The sequence below is a fragment of the Nematolebias whitei genome, chromosome 3, assembly GCF_014905685.2.
Source record: "Nematolebias whitei isolate Nwh7 chromosome 3, NemWhi1, whole genome shotgun sequence".
Lineage (NCBI taxonomy): Eukaryota > Metazoa > Chordata > Actinopteri > Cyprinodontiformes > Rivulidae > Nematolebias > Nematolebias whitei.
The window spans coordinates 22187261-22212535 of NC_056500.1; the positions used below are offsets into that span (position 1 = coordinate 22187261).

The 25275-nt window shown below is 39.6% G+C and overlaps 1 protein-coding gene across 1 annotated transcript in view; it reads left to right on the forward strand.

Moving 5' to 3' along the window:
* agbl4 (AGBL carboxypeptidase 4) overlaps positions 1 to 25275 on the forward strand; it is a 396952-nt gene that overhangs the window by 369364 nt on the left and 2313 nt on the right. Inside the window, exons 9-10 of the mRNA XM_037698354.1 lie at positions 8418 to 8570; positions 17642 to 17804. Of these exons, the coding sequence (XP_037554282.1) occupies positions 8418 to 8570; positions 17642 to 17804 (316 nt within the window). The remainder of the gene's footprint in view (positions 1 to 8417; positions 8571 to 17641; positions 17805 to 25275) is intronic.

Here is a 25275-nt window from a genome sequence, read left to right on the forward strand (position 1 = left end):
GGGGGCGATGGTAGAGAGAAGGAGACCGAAAAAAACAAATGGACCCATCTCCTTCCTAAAGCGCTGCTTTTCCAGCTCATTTATCAAAAGCAGAAGAAGAATTCTTTTTGATAGGCTGATTACCAGAAGCATTCATCACTGGCAAATGTATCCACACCAGTCTGACACTGCCATTTTGGATAATTTGTTAAGGATGACAAAGAGGTCATTGTTTCCCTGGCTTATTTTTGACCTTTTTAATATTAGAAAATTAAATTTCTATCTGAAACAAATGTATTAGGTTCTGTCACAGCACCTAGATGGATTCTGTTCCCTGAAATATTTTCTAATGTCCTTCCTATGTGACTTCTGGTGTTGCTCTGCAGTCTCTTTACTTCTGTCTTCGTCTTTCTTCCTCATCAGTTTGATTCACAGCCCGTGTGTGTGCATTTTTTCTATAAGGATTTTTATCTTTCATTCTGCCTCTCTGTCTTCTATATTCTCTATGTGTGCTAAAGTGTCCTCCGGTGTCATTCCACCATTTCTGACCCATTTCTAAAATTTACAGCCAATATTTTTCCATCACCCCTGCCTTGTTTCAATCCCTCCATCATCTCTTGCTTTACTCTCTCTCTCTCTCTCTCTGTTGGAAGCTGAATTGGCTACTTTTCTCAGGAAGATCCAAATAAAACTGTTCTACTTTTCCAGTTTTTATGCCATTTTTCTCACCTTGGTTCAAAGGCTTTGAACTCATCTCAAGCTTTTAACATATCAAATGATTTGTCTCTTGCCATCTTTTCTTATAACATCTTGTTTTTTGGTTTCTCTTTTCATTCTGCTCCTCGTTTTCTCCCTGGTAAGCTCTGCCAACAGATGTGACAACTTGCGTGTCACTAACACGCCTGGAGTGGAGGGCCGCCTGCGCCCGTTCAGCCTGATTACAAGTCACCTCTGTGTTCATAAACAGACAAATGCCATCATCAAATTTGGGAGCACTGCACAAAACGAGGGATAGAGAGAGAGAGAGAAGGGAACTAAATCTGATAGATGGAGAGAGAAGGAGGCAGAATTCTTGTCATTTAGTTTTATCCATGAAGCAGGTCATGCCATCTGCCATGTTCTGTCACTGCTGCATCATTTGAGGGTCACTAACCAGGTGACTCTGTGACCAGAATCGACTTCTCTGACTAATGCACATTTACTTAGAGTTTAACTTTGATTAAGCGTTGATAACACTTTTTCCATGTCTTTTTCTGTGGAAACTGATGCTCTCTTAGTTCTTCTTAGAATATTTAGTTGTACAAATCACATGGAAGTAAAGAAAACAGGACTTACAAACCAAAGAGTGACCTGTAATACCAGTCATGGACAGCTTTTAATGGTTTCATCAGAAACAAGTAGCTTTTTAGGAGGTTAGCTGTATCATGTATAGCATTAGTATTCAATAAAGAAAAGCTAAAGAAACAAACTGAAACAGTTTTCAATAAAAAAAAAAAAAAGGTTTTGTCTTGCTTGATTTTATAGGGTTTAGGTTACACACTGGCACCAGTGGCAATTGGCAGTCACTGATCCAACTAAAATAATCTGTAATTGTTACAAACTTCCTTTTTTTTTTAAAGATGACCAGTGTAGCCGCTCTAACTACAGAGAAAATCATTGCAAACTATGTTTATCTGCTTCAGAGCCCACTTGGATTGTGTGCATTGGAAAACTGAATAGCCTTTTTTCTATTTGCATATAAAGTGATCTGACAGGAAAAAAAGAAAGCGTGGCATAAATTTTAGACCTCATTTTTGACCCAAACTCAGTGGAAAATACCACAAAGCTTTAAACCCCACACAGACATCACATATACTGCTATATGTAACTTCACCACCAGCAGTTTCTCAGCGTTGGTGTTGAAATTGCTTTATACATACCGGTAGGTAAAATAGTTCAAACTCAGATAGCGATCCAAACAGTGATAAAAGACACGATCATCACAATCATCAGGTTTTATACTAAACCAACTTTTTTTTTTTTTTTTGCATGTTGAAGCAGCAGACTTCTTCCTGCCATCATTACAATACATTTTCAAACAGCCAAACTTCTGTTTCTCTATTCTTCAATATATTAAAACAGATTTTGCTATGAAATTAGCCAAATCTTGACTAAAAAAAGATAGTAATAATATTACAATTGCTATTTAAAATGCTGGTATCAATTTTCTGTCCATTCCTTGTTATTTTAATATTGTATATTTTTGCATGGGTAGCACAAGCAACTTTTTCTCCTGCACAAGCAGCAGTCCCTCCTCTGCCTCAAAAAGTATGCTGCTGATGCAAAGCGCTTTATTCAAGAGCTTGTAATCCTGCTTCAATCAGCTACTTTTTCTTTCCATGTAAAGATAAGCTTACCATTTATGGCCCCTGCTGCTCTCCCGCTCCCGACTCTAATTAATATGCAGCAGATAAGTACTTGTCTGACAAAATTCATTCGTTTGACCTTCTAGGTTTTACACTAAACTGTTTGCCGTCGTTGCAAGTTCACCGCAAGTTGAGAGTTCGCCGAAGTTTCGGCAGCAAGACAGGGCTTTCATTTTTCTCTGAGGTTTAATTTGAACACTCTTTCTCTTCCTCTCTACTTCTGTCTCTCCTTCTCTCGTAAATTGTCTTCTGACTTTCATTCAGTAGCCTCTGTTTCTTAATTGTCCCTAATTGCTTAATTACAATTTTAAATGAACAATTCTGGAGGTCAGAGCTGGTTGTTAATTGAAGCATCAATCACAGTGGTGGGGCCTTCAGAATCATCTTTGTTTGATTGACAGGGCATTAACTAAGCCATGTAGTAAGCCTAGACATGACATTGTTGAGGCTTCATGGCTGTTATTACCAATCCTCTAATGTCCTTGAAGGAGACTTTCACAGCATCATGTGAAAGATGTCTGAATTAGGATCAATTTGACTTGTGCCATGCAATGAGAGTTGAGGTGTTTAATTTTCAAATTGTGCTTCTTTCATATGTTTGTTTTTGTGAGTTTCTACATGAAGATCATATAAATAAAACTATCAGGTGCTCTACTGATGCTAAGTATGTTTCAGGGCGTTTTGTTTCTGATGTAGTTACCAGTTGTCCGTTCGATACGTTGGTCAAAACCATACAAAACTTTGGTCAGTATATTCTGTATTTCAGGATTTCAGGCAGACATTCTGGTTTTGTCATCTTTTAAATAAAATCCAGAAATTAGAGGTAGTCCACCTTTGTTTCAGCATTACATTACCTCATAGGACAGACGTCCATAAAAACATTTGTGTCTGGTCTTGCAGCTAACATCCATCCATCCAGCCATTATCTTTACCCGCTTATTCCATTTTGGGTCACGGGGGTCGCTGGTGCCCATGTCCAGCAATCACTGTGTGAGGGGTGGGGTACACCCTGGACGGGTCGCAAGTCCATCACAGGGCTACATAGAGACAAACAAGACAAACAACCATTCACTCTCTCACTCACACCTAGGGACAATTTAGAGTTACCAATCAGCCTAACATGCATGTTTTTGGTCTGTGGGAGGAAACCGGAGCACCCGGAGAAAACCCACACATGCACGGAGAGAACATGCAAACTCCACCCAGAAAGGCCCCTGAACCGGGGTTTGAACCAAGGACCTGCTCGCTGAGAGGCAGCAGCTCTACCAGTTGCGCCACCATGCTGCCTGCAGCTAACATATGTTCTATTATTATCATTATTAATTTTATTAATGTTTACCTCACACTTTCTCTTGAATAACGAGGTCTTCAGACATCTTTTTAAAATGATGTTATTTCAAAACAAGAGCAAGCACATTCAAATATTCATATGGTTGAGAGTGAGTTGGTCACAGTTTTCTGTTATTTGCTAAATTAGTTTTAAAATGTTGTCTTCTGACCTTCTTTCTAAATCTTAGTTCCCTTTATATCAACTTTTCATGACCACTTGGACTTCACAGATTCCATCACCACCACTGAGTGGAAACAGGTCAAGGTCAAGATGTCTTTATTGTCATTCACATCAGTACATGAGGTGGAACGAAATGATGTACACAGGGTCCCAGTTACATCCAACAAAAATACAAATTGTAAAGAAAAACAGTAATAAGATCTAAGACATGAACTAAGAAATACACTAAATTAAGAATATACTAAGCGCTAACGGTACAAAACAATATGCCAAACAACAGCAGCACGAACATGAGTTTGTGTGAGCAGTAAAGCTGATTTGTAAATCAGCAGCACAAGATCAGCAGCATGTATAGTCAGCAGCACATATCAACAATCAAGTGGCATTACAATGATTTTTTTTTTCAATGGTAATCCTGACTAGAGATTCATGAGTCTAGCAGCCTCAGGGTAGAAGCTGTTCCTCAGTCTAGTGGTTTTGCACATAATGCTCCTCAACCTCCTTCCTGAGGGGAGCGAGGCAAAAAGTGTGTGTGCTGGGTGAGTGTGGTCCTTCATGATGCAGGTGGCCCTCTTCCTGCATCTGGAGGTGGAGATGTCTGTGATGGTGGGGAGGATGACTCCAACTCCAACAGCTGCCCAGATGTAGAACATGTGTACATTACAAATGTTCGGCACTGAAGTTTATTCAACCTTGTGTGTGTTTGTTTAGCATCTGAATACAACAGAGTTATTTTTTTATTATTTATTTTTTTATATTCATGGAAGCAATACCAAGTTAACGTTTGCTTTTCTCAGTCGGACACTTTTGTTCTCCTCCTTCTCCAACTTTTTCCAATCCAGCCTCTTTTATCCATTCCTACTTTAACATTTTCGTCTCCCATCTTTCCCCCTCTACCAGAGGGGGATTCCTTAGTGATTATTAGTCTGCTTTTCCTAGTCAAGACCCTAGCAGGCACTCTTCACCTTCCCTTTTTTTTCTCTAATAGACCTAGATTTCACTACTTGCTCTTCTATGCCTCCCTCATCTCCTCTCCCTCCTCCTTTTTCCCCGCTTCTCTTTTGTTTTCATCTTTTATTTAACTCTTGCTTTTTTCCTCGCTGTGTGTTTTTTTTTTCTTTTTGTTTAACTCACTTGACCAACACTGTTCACTTAAGCTTCCTTCCACCTCCAAACTCCACCTTCTCCTGCTGCTGTTCCTCTCCTCTGGGGCTCCATCCATCAGGTTGTCGGGGGCTGCTAGCGGCCGACTCCCAGCCACCATATTTCACCGCCAGCCAGCCAAGCAGCTGACAGCACAGCCACGGCCAGGAAATTGCTTTGGCTGTGAGCAGAATTTCAAACGCAGCCACACTGCGTCGCCTGGGCCGCCCAAGCATCCCTTCCCTCTCTCTGTCTCTTCCCTGCCAGTCTCTCTTCACACATCTCTGTTTTTCTCCGTCTTTCTCTTATTTCTCTCTCTCTTTGTTTGCCTTTATGTACTCATTCCCTCCTTTTTCTCTCTTTTTGTTATGCCTCAGTTTTTTTTTTTTTGGGGGGGGGGGGGGGGTTCTTTTTTTTTTTTCTCTTCCTTTTTTTTCCCCCCTTTTTTTTTTTTTTTTTTTTTTTTCTTTTTTTTTTTTTTTTGGGGGGGGGGGGGGGTTGCTCTTCTTTTCCTCCTCTCCCTTTTCATACACACTGTTTGCATCGTCCTCTTTGGTTCGTCTTTCTTCTTCCCTCTCCTTTACTACCTCCTTCTGTCTCTCTACCATCCTCTCATTCATCCCTTCCTTCTTCTCCTCCTCTTTATGACCCCTAGGGAACAAGGTGTGGTGCTGAATCTTTAATGAGCAGAGAGGGAAGGAGATAAAGAGCAAGAAGAGCAGAGGGATAAAACCAGGAGAGGGTTAGAAGATAGAGGAATGCTGGTGATTGTTAGTCCATAGGTAAATGTCAACAATTGGGAGGGGCTGCTATGCCAGCCCTGGCAGGTATAGTTTTAAGATTGCTGAAGTGAAGGTCATGTTTTCACACCTTTGCTTCCTTTTGTGTTTTTGTTTGTGACTGGGTTGTAAAAATTTGAACCAAGTTAAAATGAACTTAATTTATTTGAATCCTGTGCTCCATTTACCTTAAGTTTTGAGTATTGGACTGAAGTTTATTGCTGTTCATTGCTGCTGCACTATGTGGCTGTATCAAGTATGATACAGTATCTATACATCTACCTCACCATCATATTTCAATTTCAATATCACTACCTGTGCAAGAACCTGTCACACATCCTGTGTAGCATATGTTAGTTATGTGCTATATATATGTATATATATATATATATATCATGTGCATTTTAGCTTATATTACTGCCCTGAAATACTTGTTCATACAAATTCATTTTACTTGCACTGTTAAAATTCTACTATGTTGTTGTTGTTTACTAATTTATCTTTAGGACCTTGTAAATATTATAATTACTTTTTCACTTTTGTACTTTATTTTTGTACCCTTATTGCATGCTTTAGTATGTCTTATTTGTTTGTTTTTAGTGAGTCAAATTGGGTCTTCTCATCCTGAGTATTTAATTTTACTCTTACCCTTGTGTTAACCTTGCATATGTTAAATTAAACACAACTTGAACTTGAACTTGAAGTCACACCCAGTTTAACTGTGTCCCAATTGTAAATTGCAAAACCAGTGTGAAGCACATGAAATGTGGATTTTAGGGCTGGTGAAAAAATTTTTGGGGGGCTATGTAATTAGTTTTACCTACTTTCTAACTTTGAAGTCAGAAAATATGAGTTTGGACTTCAATTGAAGTGTATGAAATACTAAATGGGGACCAGTACAGTTTTAGCAACGGATCAAACCAGATGTCTAAGTCTCTATAACGCTGTTTTAAAGTTGTTATTTTAGTGACACAAATGCAACAATGTAGCAGTAAATAATAACAAGAATAATATCTGTCTAATGTGGCAAAATGAAAGCTGCTGGGGTAAAAACAAACACACTTTTATTGGGAAAAAGGTAAACTGGATAAACCCAAATGATACTTTCATTTTGTTTTTTGTATTTACAAATCTCAGGAAATGAAACATCCGCGCCTCCAAAGTATGAAGGTGAGAAGGCCTCTAGACAGAAAGAGCAAGTAATATTCTTATACTAAAGCTGTTGTGATATTTAGAATCACAGCTGTGATAACACAGAGATGAGCTACAGTCACAGGGCACATTTTAGTCAGAAAATGTGCATATAGTCATATCAGTAAAGGGGAAAATGCTTCTGAATGTGATGACAACACATCATTATGTTAAGAAAAACATTTTAAAACTAGTTTATCTGTCTGCTTAAATAACATGTTTTATACTTCAATTTGTTTTGAAGTTATTAATATTATTAAATATCCTTCCATGCACACATACATCCATACCTGCTTCATCCTTTTTTTGGGTCACGGGGGTCACTGGTGCCCATATCCAGCAGTCACTGTGGGAGAGGCGGGGTACACACTGGACAGGTCACAAGTCCATCACAGGGACACATAGAGACAAACAACCATTCATTCTCACTCACACCTAGGGACAATTTAGAGTTACCAATCAGTCTAACATACATGTTTTTAGTCTGCACAAGGAAACCAGAGTACCTGGAGAAAACCCACGCATGAACGGAGAGAACATGTAAACTCCACCCAGAATGGCCCCTGCAGCTGGGATTCAGTCTGTCGGCCTTCTTGCTGAGAGTTGGCACCGTGCCACACTATTATTAAATATATTAACACCGCACAAAGTTATCATAGATCTTTTTTTTCCCTTAAATGTTTTGTCTTATTTATTTGTTTCAACCATCATTTTTGGTTTGGACTTAGAATTGTTTGTTGTTCGTTTTTTTTCACTGGAACATTTGACCTTGATTGACTGACACTTGACTCTTTGTTACCAAGTGACAGTCTTTGGTAATATCGCCTTCCTCACGCATGTTTTCAGTATCAACATTGGTTCAGTACTGGACCTTATGGGCATTAAATGTCCAAAATTGTTCTTTCAACTGAATAGCCGTGTGTGTGTGTCTGTGTGTGTGTTTGTGCGTGTGCGCTTACAAAGTCAAGCAGGAGGAATAAATCTCATCAGATCCATTTTACACAGAGTACTTGAGAGAAAAGACATTACACACTCAACATGAAGTCAATATTAACCTGATAAATAAGTTTGGGGTGTGTGGTGAATCTGGGACTTCCACAGGAGAGTGTTGGTGTATGTCTACACATTTCTGTCAGCTCACCCTGTCGTTGAATGTACTCACGGTGCGCCCTTCAGAAGGACAGTGTGATTGAAGTCATGTGTGGGTCATTGGCTCTTTTCAGGTATGACTCAGTTCACAGTGTCTGGAGCGTTTGTGTTGTCCAGTGGGTCAAAACCTTTACATGGCAGAGTCTCACCAGAGCCAAAACAGGTCTGTCCTTTCTTCCAGAGACTACCTGTTGCAAACCGTCCCAACTAACCTGTTGTTCTTTATTTTTTGTCCCTCTTGTTTTGTTGTCTCTTCATTAGAGGGTTAGTCTGGAGTTCTACATTGATGTTCATGCACACTCCACCATGCAGAACGGCTTCATGTATGGAAATGTGTTTGAAGACAAGGAGCGCGTCCAGAGACAGGCAGTCTTTCCCAGACTGCTGTGCCAAAATGCGCCAGACTTTTCCTTTGTAAGTCAAAGTTACACATGCATGCACTCACAGACAGAGAACGAGAAATATTTGTATCTCAGCAAATATTGGTGACACGTTGTTCAATGAAGCATGGAATTACCAACTGCTGCACTCTTTAAAACAGACACTGGAGAACATAGGTTGGACCGGGTAACTGTGAAGTGTAGCTGCATGCTTTGACTTTAGGTCTTACTTTAAAAAACAAATGCTTCACTGGGTTTAGATGAGTAGAAAACACACACAGACTGCATGCATGAGTTAATTAGCAATATGTTGTGCATCCAGCAAGTGCAGATGTACACATGTGTATGTGCGCTCATACTTACACACAGCACACAATGTTCGGGTACTTAAGGGGACAAACATGTGCAGAAGAAAGGAAGTTACTAATGCAAAGATGTTCACTTTGACCACAGGACAGAAGAGTGGGGTAATGAAAAGAGGGGTGTTAAAAGATCACATCAGTTAATTAAAATGTAAAATTATGCATTCATTTGTTTAACTCCGATCAAAAAATGTTTACACGGTGTTAATTTTGAGAAGCAAAAGTTTTCTGCATGTTTTCAATACATGTTAAAAAAGATTTAGGTCATTAGTTTTTAATAGTCTACAAAATCCTCCTCAAAAGCAGCATAAAGGCTCTATTTGGGGTGCTTTGTAATTTATTTTTTATACAATATGGAGTTATCTTATTTGCAGTGACTTTTAGGAGCCTTAGTTTTACGTCTCAATCTGCTTTCTATTTTCTTGGCAAGAAAAGGGGAAAACTGAATTTATTCCAGTCACTCTTTTGTTTTAGTATACTTGTTAGGTAGCTGAAATGATGTATGGTGAAACAGTTCCCAGTCTGGGATCCTCTGAGCCCTCAAAAACAGTTTTAACTCTGAATTTCCTTGTTTTCTCAGCCTTTTTCTGTCCTCATCCCACAAAATCTTCACTACAAAATAATAGAGGCTACTTTTGTTTGTCCATCAAAGTTCAGTCAGGTCATCTGGAGGGCGGGCCCCAGAAACCATCGTATCACCATCAAACTGGTTGGTCCACTATGGGAGTGTGCTGCTTGTGGGACTGAGTCCGTTTGTGGCTCCTCGGATTGATGATGTCCTTTGGATGAAGGACGAAACGTCTCAAGAAGGAAAACAAAAGAAACCATCCAGATGACCTGACCGAACTTTGTTGGATATTTTACCTGGATTATTGAGCATGAACTTTGGTACTTTTTATTTGATTATAGGGCTGATATATTAGGGTGATGCTCAGTTCTTGTTGTTTTCTAGACACTTTAGTTTTGTAGTTTGATTGAACAACTGATTACTGCTTAGATAGTTGTTGTTCATTGATCTCAACTAAATCTTCTTCTTTCAGCTTTTCCATCTTAGGGGTCACCACAACGAGTCATCCTCCTCTGTCTCACTCTGTCCTCTGCATCCTCTGTCCTCACTCCAACTACCTCCTCTAACTGCATCCATATATCTCCTTTTTGTTTTTTTCCTGGCAGCTGCATTTCTAACATCCTTCTACCAATATACCCACTGTCCCTCCTCTGGACATGTCCAAACCATCTCAGTCTGGCCTCTCTAACTTTATCTCCCAGTTGTTCAACCTGTGCTGTACCTCTGATGATCTCATTCCTAATCTTATCCATCCTTGTGTAGTGAGATAGGTCGGTTAGCTTCGTTAGCTTCGGAGCTCCACTACATGTTATAATATCTGGACTAGTTCAAGTACCTGATATTATACTTAATTTAAACGGGTTCTCTCTTTTTCGAGCTACTTGACAGATATGTGACAGAGATCAGTGACGTGAGACGTTAATTTTCTTTGACCCATCAAAATGAATGCGGTCATTTATTAACAGAATCAAAGTTTAACATCAAACATTGTACACGTGATTATTCTGATTGAAGCAATAACACAGCTTAATTACAACAGACAATTATGAAAATATCTGGATGATTTACTGGCAAGATAGAAGAGTTTTAAAGATGGGAAATGAAGGAGTTTAAATGGAGAGGGAAAGATGGATGAGGGAATATGTGTCGACGACGAACGGCACTCTCCATCCGAACCCAGCTTCACCTCGGTACACTTAGGTAGTGGAAATCGACTCTTTACCTGTAGAAGATGTCTCCACTGGTACGGAGTTCCATTTAACGCCACCTTTCCAGCTTCTCCGTAGGAACAGCTGTGAATCGTCCGAAGTAGTGACGGTACTTCGTTCAACACACGCTCACCTCCCGGGTGGGCTCACATGAGTTGTGAGTCCGTCAGAGGTTCCACTCAGATGTGGAAGATTCCATAATTCCCACGAGACTCGGAAGAACTTCGGATCATGTCAGGAACTTCCTGTTCTCTCCAGCAACTTTTCTGTTCGGTTCTGCCCTCCGAACTGAACTGCTCTCCCACCGCACTGCTTGGAACTAGGAAATGTCGACATTTAAAGAGTTCTGTTTCCGGTTCATTTGGGAAGTCCTGATTGGCTGAAAGAGCTAATCAGGGGTGTGTTTTTAGTGACGTAAGAGGTCACTAGAAGTCAGAAAAACAGAAAAATGTTTTGGAACAGACAGAAAAATGTTTTTGAAACAGACAAGAGAAATGTTTAGGCGAGATGGGAGGAAACAGGTGCCAGCTTCTCTATTTACATCTGAGAGGATTTAAAAAGATGACAGTTCGTTCCAACAAACTTGTTGGCGTTTGTCTCCGACTTTTGACCGACTTACAACCTGCTCATTTCAGACAGAAGATCAAGAAAATGAATAATTACTCTGTAACAGACATTAACTAGATTTCTACTTTGAATGAGGATTAAAAATCATTAATACTGTTTCACAGTTGATTTAAAATAAGTAGTTCACTTCAACATTTAAAAATGGTTTGAACTAAACACACTTTTGATTATCAAGACATTTGTAAAATAGTAATGATAATAAAAAAGAGAGTGTTCTTTCAATTGATCAGTGCAGGACACTTAGAAAGTCTCTGGATGAACTTAATTTTGTGTTTCTGGACTCAAATCAATGAAATAACAGTTCTTGTCCCAGGAAGGCCCTCAGGGCCAGATTTGACCTGAGGCTTAGTTCACTACACTTGTCACTCCTAAGGAGAACCTCAACATCTTCATTTCTGCCACTTCCAGTTCTTTCTCCTGTCTTTTTGTCAATGCCACTGTCTCCAGACCCTACAACATAGCTGATCTCTTCTAAATAAATGTTTGATTATAATATATCATTCAGTGTCTGTAGTTCGGTTCATCTGCGAAACGTTCCCAATCTCCAAGTTTGGTTGCAACATTGCCAGAGAAATGTCTCCTGGATATCACAGTTTCTTCTTCAGCCAATAATGTCTTCAACATTAAGAAGATTTTAGTGTTGCAGTTCAAAATACAAACTCTTCTGAGTCAGAATGTTTGTCTTATTGAAAAACCACAGAACTCAAAAAATACTTAAATAATGGAAATTAGTTCAACAGCTGAACTCCACAACAATCAGTCGCTTTGTTTTAGCCAAACTTCCAGTGCTTAAAAAACTTCAATTTATTTCTCCAGATTTGTGCATTAATGCAGTTTTGTTTTACACATGGAAGTGTGTTTCCCTTGACTTCATCACTGGGTTGTTGCCAAAAAAAAAGAAATTAATAATAATAATCCCATGTGAGATATTCTGTGGACAAAGATGCATCTCCTGATTACAATTAATTCCATTAGGCACAGGTGGACTCTAATCATGTGGAAGTGTCTCAAGGATCACTTAGAGTGGTGGGATGCTCCACAACCTAATTGCGGATGTCATACAAAGACGTTGAATGCGCATTTGAATGAAAGGATTCACTTTTTCGTTACTAATTAATTAACGAAACACTCCAGCACCTTTGTCACTTTGTCTTTGTAGTGTTTACGCTGATGAGGAAAAGATAAATGAATGTCAAGAACTTGAAATGATTTTTAAAGTCCCTTAATGTCAAGTTTGAGCAGAAAAGAAGGTCAAGGCATGGTTCTGGACTGTAACACATGCCAGGATGACTTGAACAGTGCAGGCGTTCTGCTGTAAAACCCTTAAAATTGAATGAAGCAGTTATTTATGCAAGATTTTTTTTTTTTACGTTGATGCATTCTACTTCTGTTGATCTTTGTTCACTCTTTGACACTGACATTTGAAAACAGCCACTTATTCACATAACAGAGCACAACCTTTTTAACCCATTGACACTCACAGCCAGCCTACTAGATGTTAGACATAAATATATTCACTCACACAAATGAAAACGTCACCTGCTGGCAGTGTCTGTTTGGTAGGGTGTGTGACGAAGGTCAAGTACTCCCGTTCAGGAGAAAGTATCTCTTTCGGACACTGTATGACTCGTGTGACAGCTGGCCCGGGAGTCATCTCCCTTCCTGCGTTTTTGCCCCTCTGCCCATTCAGCACTACCCAAAACCCTGAGCACCAGCAGCACAGCACAATCACGGCGAACTCCCACCAGTGGACACAGAGTCTGCATTTCAGCAAGTCAACTCTCGCTGCTGCCGAGTGAATTTACAGCAAAACGGGAAGGTTTTCCACACTCTTCCCAAGACACCATCAAATTGTGTGATATAGCTGACACGCTCAAAGCTAAAATAGATTTTTTTCTTCCCACTTTACCAATTTACAGGCAGACTGGGTAATGATATTTTATAAATCTGCTGAAATGAAGTCCCTTCTGTAAGGCCGTAAAAAATCCAGAACACAAATGCATTTTGACTAATGAGACATGTCAATCAGTTCTGACCACAACAGTTAGGTTTATTTTGCTTCACATCACGGCTATATATGCTCACCCATAAATTCATTCATGTATGTTGGTCACATCATCTTATCTTAACTATCTCTGTATAAAATCAATGATGCAATAGAAAAAAAAACCAGCTTTTTAATTAACCTTTATTTAACCAGACAAATCCCATTGCGATCACAGATCTCTTTTGCAAGGGAGGCCTGGAACTGAAGGCAGCCTAACATGCATGTTTTTGGTCTGTGGGAGGAAACTGGAGTACCTGGAGAAAACCCACGCAAGCATGAGAAGACCATGCAGACTCCACACAGAAAGATCCCAGGTCCAGCCGGGGATTGAACCCAGGACCTTCTTGCTGTGAGGCAACACCACAAACCACTGAGTCGTCGTGCTGCCAAAACATTTTCAGAAGGAATGTTCCTTTTCACCTTTCAAGATGATTACATTCTTAAAGTTTCATTAAAATATGTGCAATAGTTTGCAAGATATTTTACTAACAAACAGAGTTGTCCACAACAGTTAATGCTGAAGATTTAGGCAACAATCTTGTACAATGAGTTGCACTTGGTGTAAGCAACTCTCAAACAGAATCATACCAAGTTTTAACATGGTAACTCAGACCATGTGCTGGGGATCAGCCTCAGCTACAAATACTCCAATTTGTAATTCACTTTGTAAAAAATGGCTGAGTTGTAACCATTTCTTTGTACTTTTTAACATCAGCTGGCTATGGCAACTAACTTGAATGAGTCTGACTCTAAAAGTTCATTAGTTGTGAATGTACAGTACATCCACTTATTCCATCCTGCAAGTTTCAATACAGCGTATCCAGTGGTTTATTAATATCTTTGCTAACAGACAGACACACAAACACACACACAGATACAAGAAATATTAGGATTTGTTCATTTGCCACAACAGCTTAACTAGTTGAGTTTCACCTTTTTGTGTTTGTGTGTCCTCATTTTAGATTAGAAACAATCTCCTTTACTGACGGGCAAACTACGGATCCAATTTTCAGAACCGTACTTGCCGCCGTACACGTTGCATCGCCGTATAAGTTGCATCAGTCCAAATCTGTCTGATAAAGTGGAAAAAACAACAATATGTAGCTTCGCCATATAAGTTGCATCTATTATGCGTCACCACTGACCATCTGGAAATGTGAAATGTGTTGTGCCAAAAATCAATTGGCTGCCAAATGGCGGCTGCAGGACTGTGCACAGGAGGACTTTAACAAGAATTTAACAATATTAACGCTTAAAAACAATTATTTGTTTGCTCGAAATTATAACAAAGGTGTGTCTCAGTCTAACTTTTCCTTAATAAATGCACTTGAACGGTAAAATCAGCTGCATTTCAAAAGCCGATTTGTGGCTGCGGAGCTCACAGAGGGAAGGATTCGCCGTGCATTTCTTCGAAAGTTAACAAGATTACCACCTAAAAACAATTATTTGTTTGCTCGACATTATAGTAAAGGTGTGTCTCAGTTGAACTTTTACTTAATAAATGCACTTTAATGGTCAAATCAGCTGCATTTCACCTGGGCGGCGTGACGAAATGCAGCTGATTTGATGTTTGCTCCAGGAGTTCTGGAGAGAGACGAAGGTGGCTATCTATGGCAAGCCAAGTGTCTCATTAATAGCCACTTTTACCTATTAATGAGACACTTGGCTTTGCTTGCCATATTGCTTAAGGGCCGTCTAGCGGCTGAAAATGGTAGTGTTCAATATTTTCCATGTCAGAATGAATGAAATTTTCAGATCTTAGCCAAAAATTGGGTTATAAATATGGGAAAAAACGTAAATTAGTCGCTTCGGTGTACAAGTTGCTGGACTTGCAAATTTATGCAAAAAGGTGCGACTTATATGGTGAAAAATATGGTACTTGTGAATAAATTTGTCATCATGAACAGCCTTCACTGATGATGTCAATAAATTTTACTGTTGTGTGTTGTTCGTCAAATTAAAGGCTAATTTTTGGTGTTATCCAAAATCTCTTGTATTTTGTTGTAGTAGTACAGTGGAGTGACGACCACCTTGAGTAGTACATGGTTTACACTGAGTCCAAACTCTCTAATATACTGCCATTATTTAGAGTACATGCTAATTAAATGAAATGTGTGATAGCAGAAGACCAACATCCCTCACCTCTTTAAAGATAACCATTTAATCAACTTAGTTTATTTTATGTCATTTTTATTTAGTTTTTATTTATTTATGTTTAATTAGATTTATGTAAATTTAAAAAACTAGAGTTGAAAACTAACATTTGGAATTTGATTGGACAGAAACTTCTCTCTTTTTAAAATCTAAAATCCACTCATGAAAAACATTGTCATATTAACATAATGATTACAAGAAATTAATTATTGACACAAGAATGACATTTTGGAGGAAATATATTATTTACATGGTAACTTATGAGAGAAGTAAGATGAACCTGTACACATTTGGTCTTTACCAATCTAACAGAGTACACTAGCTAATTTGTTTTGGATTTTTAAAATTAATATTATTTCATGGTTTCTATTTTTTGTAGACCAATTAGGAAAACCCACAAAATCACATATCTATCTATCTCTACTTTATTTTGATGTTGCACACATGCTGACTTGAAGCCACATTGTTGGTCTTCCTTGAGTCCCTTGATACGCACGTACGGCTCATTACCTGCTAAATGTTCCTGTATGTTTGTGAACTAGCCACTAAATTTGTGTTTGATGATTGACAGGTGGCATTAAATGGGGTTTTAGAGTTTTTATTTTAACAATTCTGATGAAAGCAGCAAAAGTGAACCAAAGCATTACACTGTTTCACAAATGTGTTTTTGAGACGCGCGTAATGTTACATGGAGGTAAACCAAACATTACACTTGAGAGTCCTGGGGGGGGTGAAATCTGTTATTTACCCATCCATTTCCATACATTATCTTCCACTTATTTCAAAGTCGGGTTGCGGGGGCAGCAGCTTGAGCAGGGAGGCCCCAAGGCGTTTCCAGGTCAACTGAGAGACGCAATCTCTCTAGTGTGTCCTGGGTCTTCCCTGGGGTCTCCTCCCAGTCAGACATGCCTGAAGCACCTCCCTAAGGAGACACCCAGGAAACATCCATACCAGATTCCCGAGCCCCCTCAACTGGCTCCTCTTGATGTGGAGGAGCAGCGGTTCTAGTCCGAGTCTCTGCTAGATAACTGAACTTCTCATCCCATCTCTAAGGGAGAGTCCAGCTACCCTGTGGTGAAAACTCATTTCAACCGCCTGTATCTGTGATCTCGTTCCCAGAGTTTGTGGCCAAAGATGAGTGTAGGAACGAAGACTGACCGGTAAACAGAGAGCTTTGCCTTACAGCTCAGCTCCCTCTTCATCACAATGGACCGGCACAGAGTCTGCAGTACTGCAGACGCTGCACCAATCCATCTGTCAACCTCACGCTCCATTCTTCCCTCGCTCATGAACAAAACGTCGAGATACTTGAACTCCTCCACTTGAGGCAGAACCTCACTCTTGACCATGGTTTCAGATTTGGAGGTGCTGATTCTCATCCCAGCCACTTCACACTCAGCTGCGAACTGCTCCATTGCTCATTTATTGAGTTACATTTAATGTAATGCATATATATGTTTATATATGTATATGTATATATATATATAAACATATTGCGTATTTGTTCTAGTTTTGTTTCTTTTTTCCCATTGATCCTTTCTTTATACAGGTAGTCTCAGTACAGGTAGTCTCATTGAGTCACGAGAACTCATTTTCAAGAACGACCTGTTTTAGGGAGCAGATGGTGGAGGTTAGGGGCCTTGCTCGGGGGCCCAGAGTGGGGCAAATGAGGGTGGAGGCAGGTGTGGGTGATTCACCTTTACCACCCAAATTTTTTTATGTTGACGGTACCGGGAATTGAACCTGTGACTTTATGATCACAGGCCTATCTTCTCTATCCTCTGCTCCTCCACTCCTCCACTCTTGTTTTGTTTCATAGCACTGGCTTTCACAGATTAATTGGAAGAGATAGAGTTAATTACTACATAAGAACTCATATAGGTAGATAATTGACCAAAAACACATAACCTTTATGTTTTGGTCTAATTTGTGATCAGTTGCATTACTTTTGTCTGAGAAAATCTGTTGGTTCTCAGCCTGACTTGTGTTTTGTTCTTACAGGTGCATTAAATCTATAAAGTATCTAAAACATCTTTAACAGATTGGATGTTTGCTAACACAAGTACTTGATGCAAAATCTTCCAATGTCTCTGTTCACAAACTACTTTAATGTGTCTGTTTTTTTCTGTTTTTCACTAGTCCAACACGTCTTTTAACCGTGACGTGGTGAAAGCTGGGACTGGTAGGCGCTTCCTAGGTGGTCTCCTTGACGACACTTCCTACTGCTACACCCTCGAGGTGTCCTTCTACAGCTACATGACAGCTGGCAGCACCGCCTCCGTGCCGTACTCTGAGAAGTCTTGTATCCTTCGTCATGTGTGATCTGTGAGTGTGTGATTAGTGGGGGTAAAAAACCAGGTAAAACTGTGGAGTGCAGCATTAATAGTCTCCTTTTATTTCTGCTCTTCCTCATCTTACTGAAACACAAATGCACCAACACGCTCTTCCTTCACCAACAACCTTCCACTGAAATTGCTGGAGTGATTGTTTTAATGTTTAGGTAATTGCGAGACTTTATGCATGCTTGACCACGTTTGTCAGGTCACCTGTACTCGCTGGAAAAACAAGCTGTTCTTTTGTTGCTTCTTGTTGCGACAGATGTGGAAGACAGAACAAGCAGGGAAATCTGCATCCACTGATTTCATTGACAAAAGAAAAGAAAAACAAGAGCTGGATTTTGTGCATGTAGTTGTGCGTGTGTGAGCAGTTGATGCTGTCGTTGCATTCAACAATAAAACAAGATTTCTGTTCAGGGAAGACATGCACATACAGAGCTGAGGTCGAAGGTCACAGGTGCCTCAATGAAAGCAGAAAAGGGGCAAGTTTTTCTTCAGCTGACCTTCTCACTGCTGAGGACCTCCTGAGAGCCTGCTGATGGCGGTCCGATCTGACAAGTGGAGTAACAGAGAAGAAGAGGAAGATTTAGAAAGAGACAAGAACGATACATACTGAAAGTATGTGCTCTCTTGCACATGCAGCGCAGGTGACTGTTGTTTTATAATAATGTAGTCTTAGTGCCCTCTAGTGCTAATTGCTGGTAGTCTTTTTGACTGTAAACAACTACAAATAAAAACAAAATTAGGGTTAGGGTAAGGCAGGATCAATAAATAGTTCACATGTGGATCGTTGGAAGTCCTTATAGTGATGTTTTTTGTTTGTTTGTGATATGCACTAGAGGAGAGAAACAAGCTAAACTGTCCAACTAATTTCCGTGCTTTGGGATGCAAACATGTTTTCTACACACTGTTATCTCTTTAAAAACATATAAAAAAGTGGTGTTCAAGTGAATGCCAACAGCATAAATCAATTCTACACCTGGTTTTCATTTTACATCATGAAAACATGGAGTAGAACAGACGCATTACAGTAGATGCATGATAACCGTACTTGGAACAGCCAAACACCTACTTTTTGATGTAGTTTCATATGTTTCTCTTGTCACCACTGGGATGACTTGTGCTTATATATCCAAATCAAATGAAATAAAAAAGCTAGAATGTAACATTGACAAGGCCATTACAAACACACAGCTGCTGCTGCAGGAGACTAGAAGCTCTAAAGGCAATTTTTTTTTTTCAACTTTCCAGAGGTGTGTGTAGGATGTTGAGCTTCCAAGAGGGAGGGTTCAGACGAGGAGGAGGAGCTCTCCTGGGTGGTCAGGCAGCACAGAGACCTTGCACAGAACGGCGATTGGGGTCAGGCAGGTTGAAGGAACAGACTATGTCAATTTTTACGCACCAGCAGTCTGCTTGATGGAGCGCGTAAATCATCAACAGAGACCTTTAGCATCACCCTCCGCCCTCCACTTTCCTCATTTCTCATCAGATACATGCATGTGTTCGCCCTATTCCAACTAATACATGACAAATAAATAAAAAGCCTTGGCCCACCTTTCAGTCCACCTTCTAAATGTGCCGCTCCACCTTTTTCATCTTCCCTGTTGCACCGTTTTAACTGTCGTGACTTTCATCCACCAATAATGAGATCCTAACCTTTCCTGCTGCCAAAACCTTTGTCACAGTTTGAAGGTGCTACGAAAACATCTTATACATCTTATACATCATGCATGTGTGTGAGTGTGTGTTGGATTTTTTTTATATCCGCTCTGCGCCTTATCTCGTCTTCTCTGTATTTTCTTCTCATCCCATCAGCTACAATATAACAGCTCATTATATCATCTAATCATGCTGAGAATCCTTTTTCTCCCAAACAGCAGGGACGGTTTCTCTTCTCTCCTCCAATCATTTACTAACTGCATGTATGTTTTCCAGTGTTCATGCTTCTGCTTCAACATGTATGATAATATACGTATGTTTAGGTACTGTAACTGTCCCAGTAGCCTCAACTAAAGACTCAGTTGATATCCAGTGCACCGTCCAGTGCTGGATTTGTATATTTTATGTTGTTCTTTGTTTGTTGCTGTTTTTTAAAAAGCACATCAGTATTTTCTGATGGGCTCTCCTGTCCAGACTTTGAACTTCAAGCTTAAAAGTGGAAGGGATCAAGGTTAAGAGACTCTGGGATCTTGTTCAAAACGCAGCTTGATGTTCTCTGTGTGTGTAGAGTATGTGCATTTTTCACTCTCAGAGCCTACTTGTGTTTGTTCTTGTGTTGTGTTCTCAGTCGCTTTGAAGGATCTTTGAAACATTCTGAAAGTGATGCAGGACTGAATGTGTCCCTGAAAGATTAGGCTCTTAGTTTTTCCAAATTTGTTGAACGTTTTTTTTCCCCCATGTTTGGATTTTTCGAGTTGAAGGACGGTTCACTTTTCTGTCGTGTTATTCCAGTAAATTTGTTGATTTTTCCATCAAAGTTAGTCACTCGATTGAAGAGCTGATAGTCCACCAGGGGTTGAGTGACGTCACAAATTGATAATTCTTTGCAGGCGTGTGATGTCTGTCGGCCAACGCAGCAACACTTGACGTGCACATCACCATAACAGTGGGACTCCAAGAATACCAGAGCTGCCTGTGGAAAACAGTACGCATCATTAAACCTGACACCGCAACACACAGGCTGTGACAGGTATGCAAATGATATACCTGGGAGGCAAAATGCTTCACTACCACACATCGTACACATCACATCACACAGATATGCACAAATGGATAGGTGCTCGCATAAAAGCATGCACGGAGACGCTCGCATTTATGCACACAGTTGATTGCGCAAATATTGTTACCATGCTCAGATGAACGAGTGTCTTTATGAGTGCTCTCAAAAATGTACAAGCAGACATGGACAACTTCAGTCGTTTCCTTGTACTTTTCGTATCTGATAAGTGTTATGGGAAAATTTTAAGAAATTTGAACAAACATTTGAACTGTTTTGAAGGGCTGCATTTTCTAAGATTATTTAAGTGGTGCTTGCTGCTGAAAATGATTTTATGCTGAAAAAAGATGAAGTTACTGTCAAAATACAGCTAGGGAACAAAGGAACAAAGCTGACATAGCCGTACAGGGTGAAGGTAAAGTATTCGGTTTAAGTTCAAGTATTGAAAAGAACTGAAACAATTAAAGCATGGCTGAGAGGAAAGAGTATTAGAAAGACTAATGGAGGCTGAAAAACTTTGTTGGACTGTTGGTTGCAAAGACAAATTATTGAAATCAGCTGCAGTATTTTGATGGTATATTAAAATGGTGCCGTATGGTACATTCAAGTATTGCGCCGCTCGGGGTGGCTGCATGTTGGAGTAGCTGTAACATTTGTTCTGAGTTAATGCTTTTGAAAACTTTAATTTCTCTTTTTTTCTGGATGTAAATCGCTTTTTTTCGAATGCTTATTTACTCTGGTATCAGATGCTGTGCAGCTGGAAGGATTTTTACCGAAACCTTTTTACTTTGGGGCATTTGTTATGATGCATAACCATGGCAACAAGGTGTTTTTTTAACAACCAGGAGCAGCTGAATAACATCTCAAAAGCTCAAATACCTCAACTACAGCCCCAAATCCCAAATGAGTCGAAAAGGAGGTGCCATGGACGAATTCCCGTCAACCTGGTGGCTGTACTCAAGTACCTGACCGCCGAGATCCTGGAGCTGGTGGGAAACTCAGCTCGTGACAACGGGAGGACCGGAATCATCCCCCAGCATCTTCATCTGTCTGTCCGTGGCGACGAGAAGCTCAGCAGACTGCTGGGAGGAGTGACCATCACACAGGGAGGAATTCTGCCTGGCATTCGGGCAGTCCTGCTGCCTAGGAGGACCCAGAGGTCCGCCGGATCAGGGTGGAGAGATCGGTATCGGTGGCCAGATTCTTCAGATTCGCTGCAGGAGCTCCTTCCTGCCCACAGCTATCAGCATCTATAACAACTCTGAAACCAGGATGATGAGCTACTACAGCACTTAATTTCCCTTTGGGATTAATAAAGTATTTTTTAATTGAATTTAATGAATGTAAAAAAAAAAACATTCACTTGCATCAGCTAAACATAAACTGTCAGGATAAGAACCGTAGGGAACAGACCACTGTTTTCAATCATTCTTTTTATGTTTTTCTTTTTTATTTGTTGGAAAAACTATAACTATTAAATCAATAAGAAAGGATATAAAGAAGTTAAACTTCTACACTATCTTATGTGAGGAATGTCTGTATGGTTTAAGTTACATTTCCTTTTTGAACTGTTGGAAACAAAACATTTTTTTAACCAACAGGGTCAAGAAAAGAAAAGTTGGTCAAAATGCATAAACGATACAATATACAATATTAACACGATATAATGCGATATAACGCAATATAACAATACAATTTAAATTTAGTTAAAAACTAAATCCAAGTAAATACACTTTTGGAAACAGAAATCAAATTGCATCGCTGAATACACAACATTTACAACAACAATTTTGTGTTAACTTTTTTCATGAGTAAACAAATGTCTAAAGTCAACTTGCTTCAAGGAGACAGAAGCCTTTCCCATACCTATTTGATTTTATTATTCACGTTTAAGAGGTTGTCTCCTTGGCAGGGAAGGCATATTGTGTTTAAATCAGCTTGTTTTTGTCCCTTTGGACTACTAAGACGTGAGGACTTTCAGTAGATTCACTACTGGGGACAAAAAATGTCCTTTTCTGTATTGCGCTTGTTGACTATCCCATTAATTAGCATTGATAATTAGTTCTCTACGTGTCAGTGCACTGACAAGACCTGTCAGTGGCCCATATTGATGACTTGAACGTCCCCTTGCTTGTCTCCTTGTTAACTCCTGTCCAATCGCAGCCATCTTACACGTGACTTGATCATTTTACCACGAGGGGCCTTGTTTGTTTGTCATCTTGTCTCACTGTCTGGCAGGACAAGGCACGGGAAATGTGTCAGTTAAATCCTCTAAATGTGGTGCTGACAGCAAACAGCTGCAGTAAACAAGTCGTGTCCCAACACCCATCTCTTTTGTCTCACATGCCCCATAATCCCATCAGCCTAGCATACCCCTGAGCCATGACAATGACCTGCTATTGATTAGACAAGACCATTATAAATACAAAGAATGCACTTGAGTGAAAGCCAGGCAAGATGCTGACACACTGCATTCACACCTCTGTGACCTTTCCAATAATGGAGAATGATAATACAGTGATAATGATGGCACTCTGGGATCCGTTGAAGTTTATTACAAACATAAACAATATTATCAGTGTTAGTAATTGTGTATATTCAACAGAGATTGCTGAGATAAGGACTAAAGCAGCTGAAAAAGGCTTTTGTGAATATTTCAAAGCCACCCAATATTCTAATCCATGCTACAGCTTGCCGACTGTTTCTTGGCTCGCACGCCACAACTTCTTGCTGCAGCCACCACCTGATTCCCAGAACCTGCGGTTTCCCTCGGCAACGAGCCAGGTTGCATTCAGGGCATTCTCCGTATCTCTGACCATATACTCAGTGAAAGAGATTCTCCTTCAGAAGCTGACCGTCCATCACAAAACCTCCTGTAATGAACAGTGAGTCGTGACAAGCCAAGCTGAGAGGCCATCTGCGCACGGTGGGGTCCAGGAGATATTTTTGTCGCTGAGTACGCCTGGCCAAAGAACCCAGAACTGGCACCAAGCTCTGCTGACGAAAGAAAACTGAGGAAAACACCAAAAAACTTTCCAGAGGTCATAGAGAAGACATCAAAGACGTTAGGAAGCTAAAAATGTTGTGAAGACTTTTATCATCATGAGTAAACTGTATGTGTATGAGTATATGAGTATATTATTGCAAATGAGATGGGTACTCCAATAAATTTCTGGCGCAACTAATTTCTTATCCTAAAATTCAGTTTCTGGATGCAATTGTTCTAAATATTTATATAAATCATTGTAAATACTATATAATATATAAAATTAGATGTATGAATAATGTCAGTTCAGCGCTAGACAAGCCTTTAGGTGGCTCTGTATTGAAAACAACAGAGTTCTTTAGTGTAAAATTATGTGAAAACACAACTCTAGAAAATAGAAAACTAATTAACTTATTCAATCAGAGCAGATTCTTTGGACTAATTAAATCAAATCTGACTTTTTTTTTTTAAACATCAACACTACATCTTTTAAGTTAAAGAGAAACAGTGTTATCAAGCTTTCAATCAGCAAAATATCCCAAAGGCAGCATCTGTGTTGGTATAGGTTTGAATTAGTGCACATGAATAATTTGTGAGGGCGCCAACATTGTCTTTTTCAAACTAGGCCCTGCTGTTTTAATCAAAGAAAGTCAAACCACTGTCTGTCAACACAAAGCTGCATTTCTCATTTTAAACATTTGGGCCAGTTTGAACGGAATGGACCGCGTTAGAATAGAAAATGTGAAGTTGTGGTAAACATGCCTCTGCTCTATTTATCATCAGATATGTTGACCTTCCTTTTATAATATGCTGTAATTTAGAAGCATTTTATAAACCTAACTTCACAACACTGCGTTTGATGGAAAGGTTGTAAACAGTAATAACTCATAAACGTGTTCTCGTTCTGTCAAGATTTAAACAAATGTAAAAAATAACTTAAACTGAATTGCAAAACAAAAAAAAAACAAAAGCAATAAATTACATCCCATTAATCATAAAACAGAAATAGTGAAATTAATACTTAGAATGCACAAAGCAGTAGTAGTAAAATCTCAAAACTCAATGAAACATTAATAAAGTCAAGTCAACTTCTATTTATGTCCAGTACCAATTCAAGGCAGGTCCTTGAAAGTCTCTAAACTTCCAGCATGGTGAACGCTAACTGAATTATTATTTTATTGAACTGTAAGATCATATAACAGGTCTGACATTAAATGTTAACTCAAATTAAAGATGCTGCCTGGCTGCAGGGCTGAAACATTATCAGATTCAAATATTTGTGATTATGTTTTTTTTTCCTCAACCTAAGTGTCAAGAGACAGAAGTTTGAAGACAGAAGAACAGTAATAGTCTCCAACACCCAGACACACACATCTTCCCCACAGGTGTGGCCTGATGCAGGGCTCGCAGACAGCCAGATGGAGTATAAAGTAAGCCTGGAGTCATGTGGAGAGGGTTGCCATCATCCCGCCGTGTAAGAAATGATGTCTGGTGCTGAACATACAGACATGACCTACATCAAAGGCTAAAAGTTGACTGACTCACATTGGTGGTGCTTCCTTTCTCCTTAACGTGTGGACATATAATGTTAGCTTTGTGTGTTGTTTACTTGATGTACGACAAAATATAAAGCAAGAAGCTCCCTGTTTAAAGAATGAACAGGTGGTTTACTAGTTGACTCTACCAAATAGAGTTTGTGTCATTGGTTCTTTTTGTTTCTAGGAAAAATAATTAT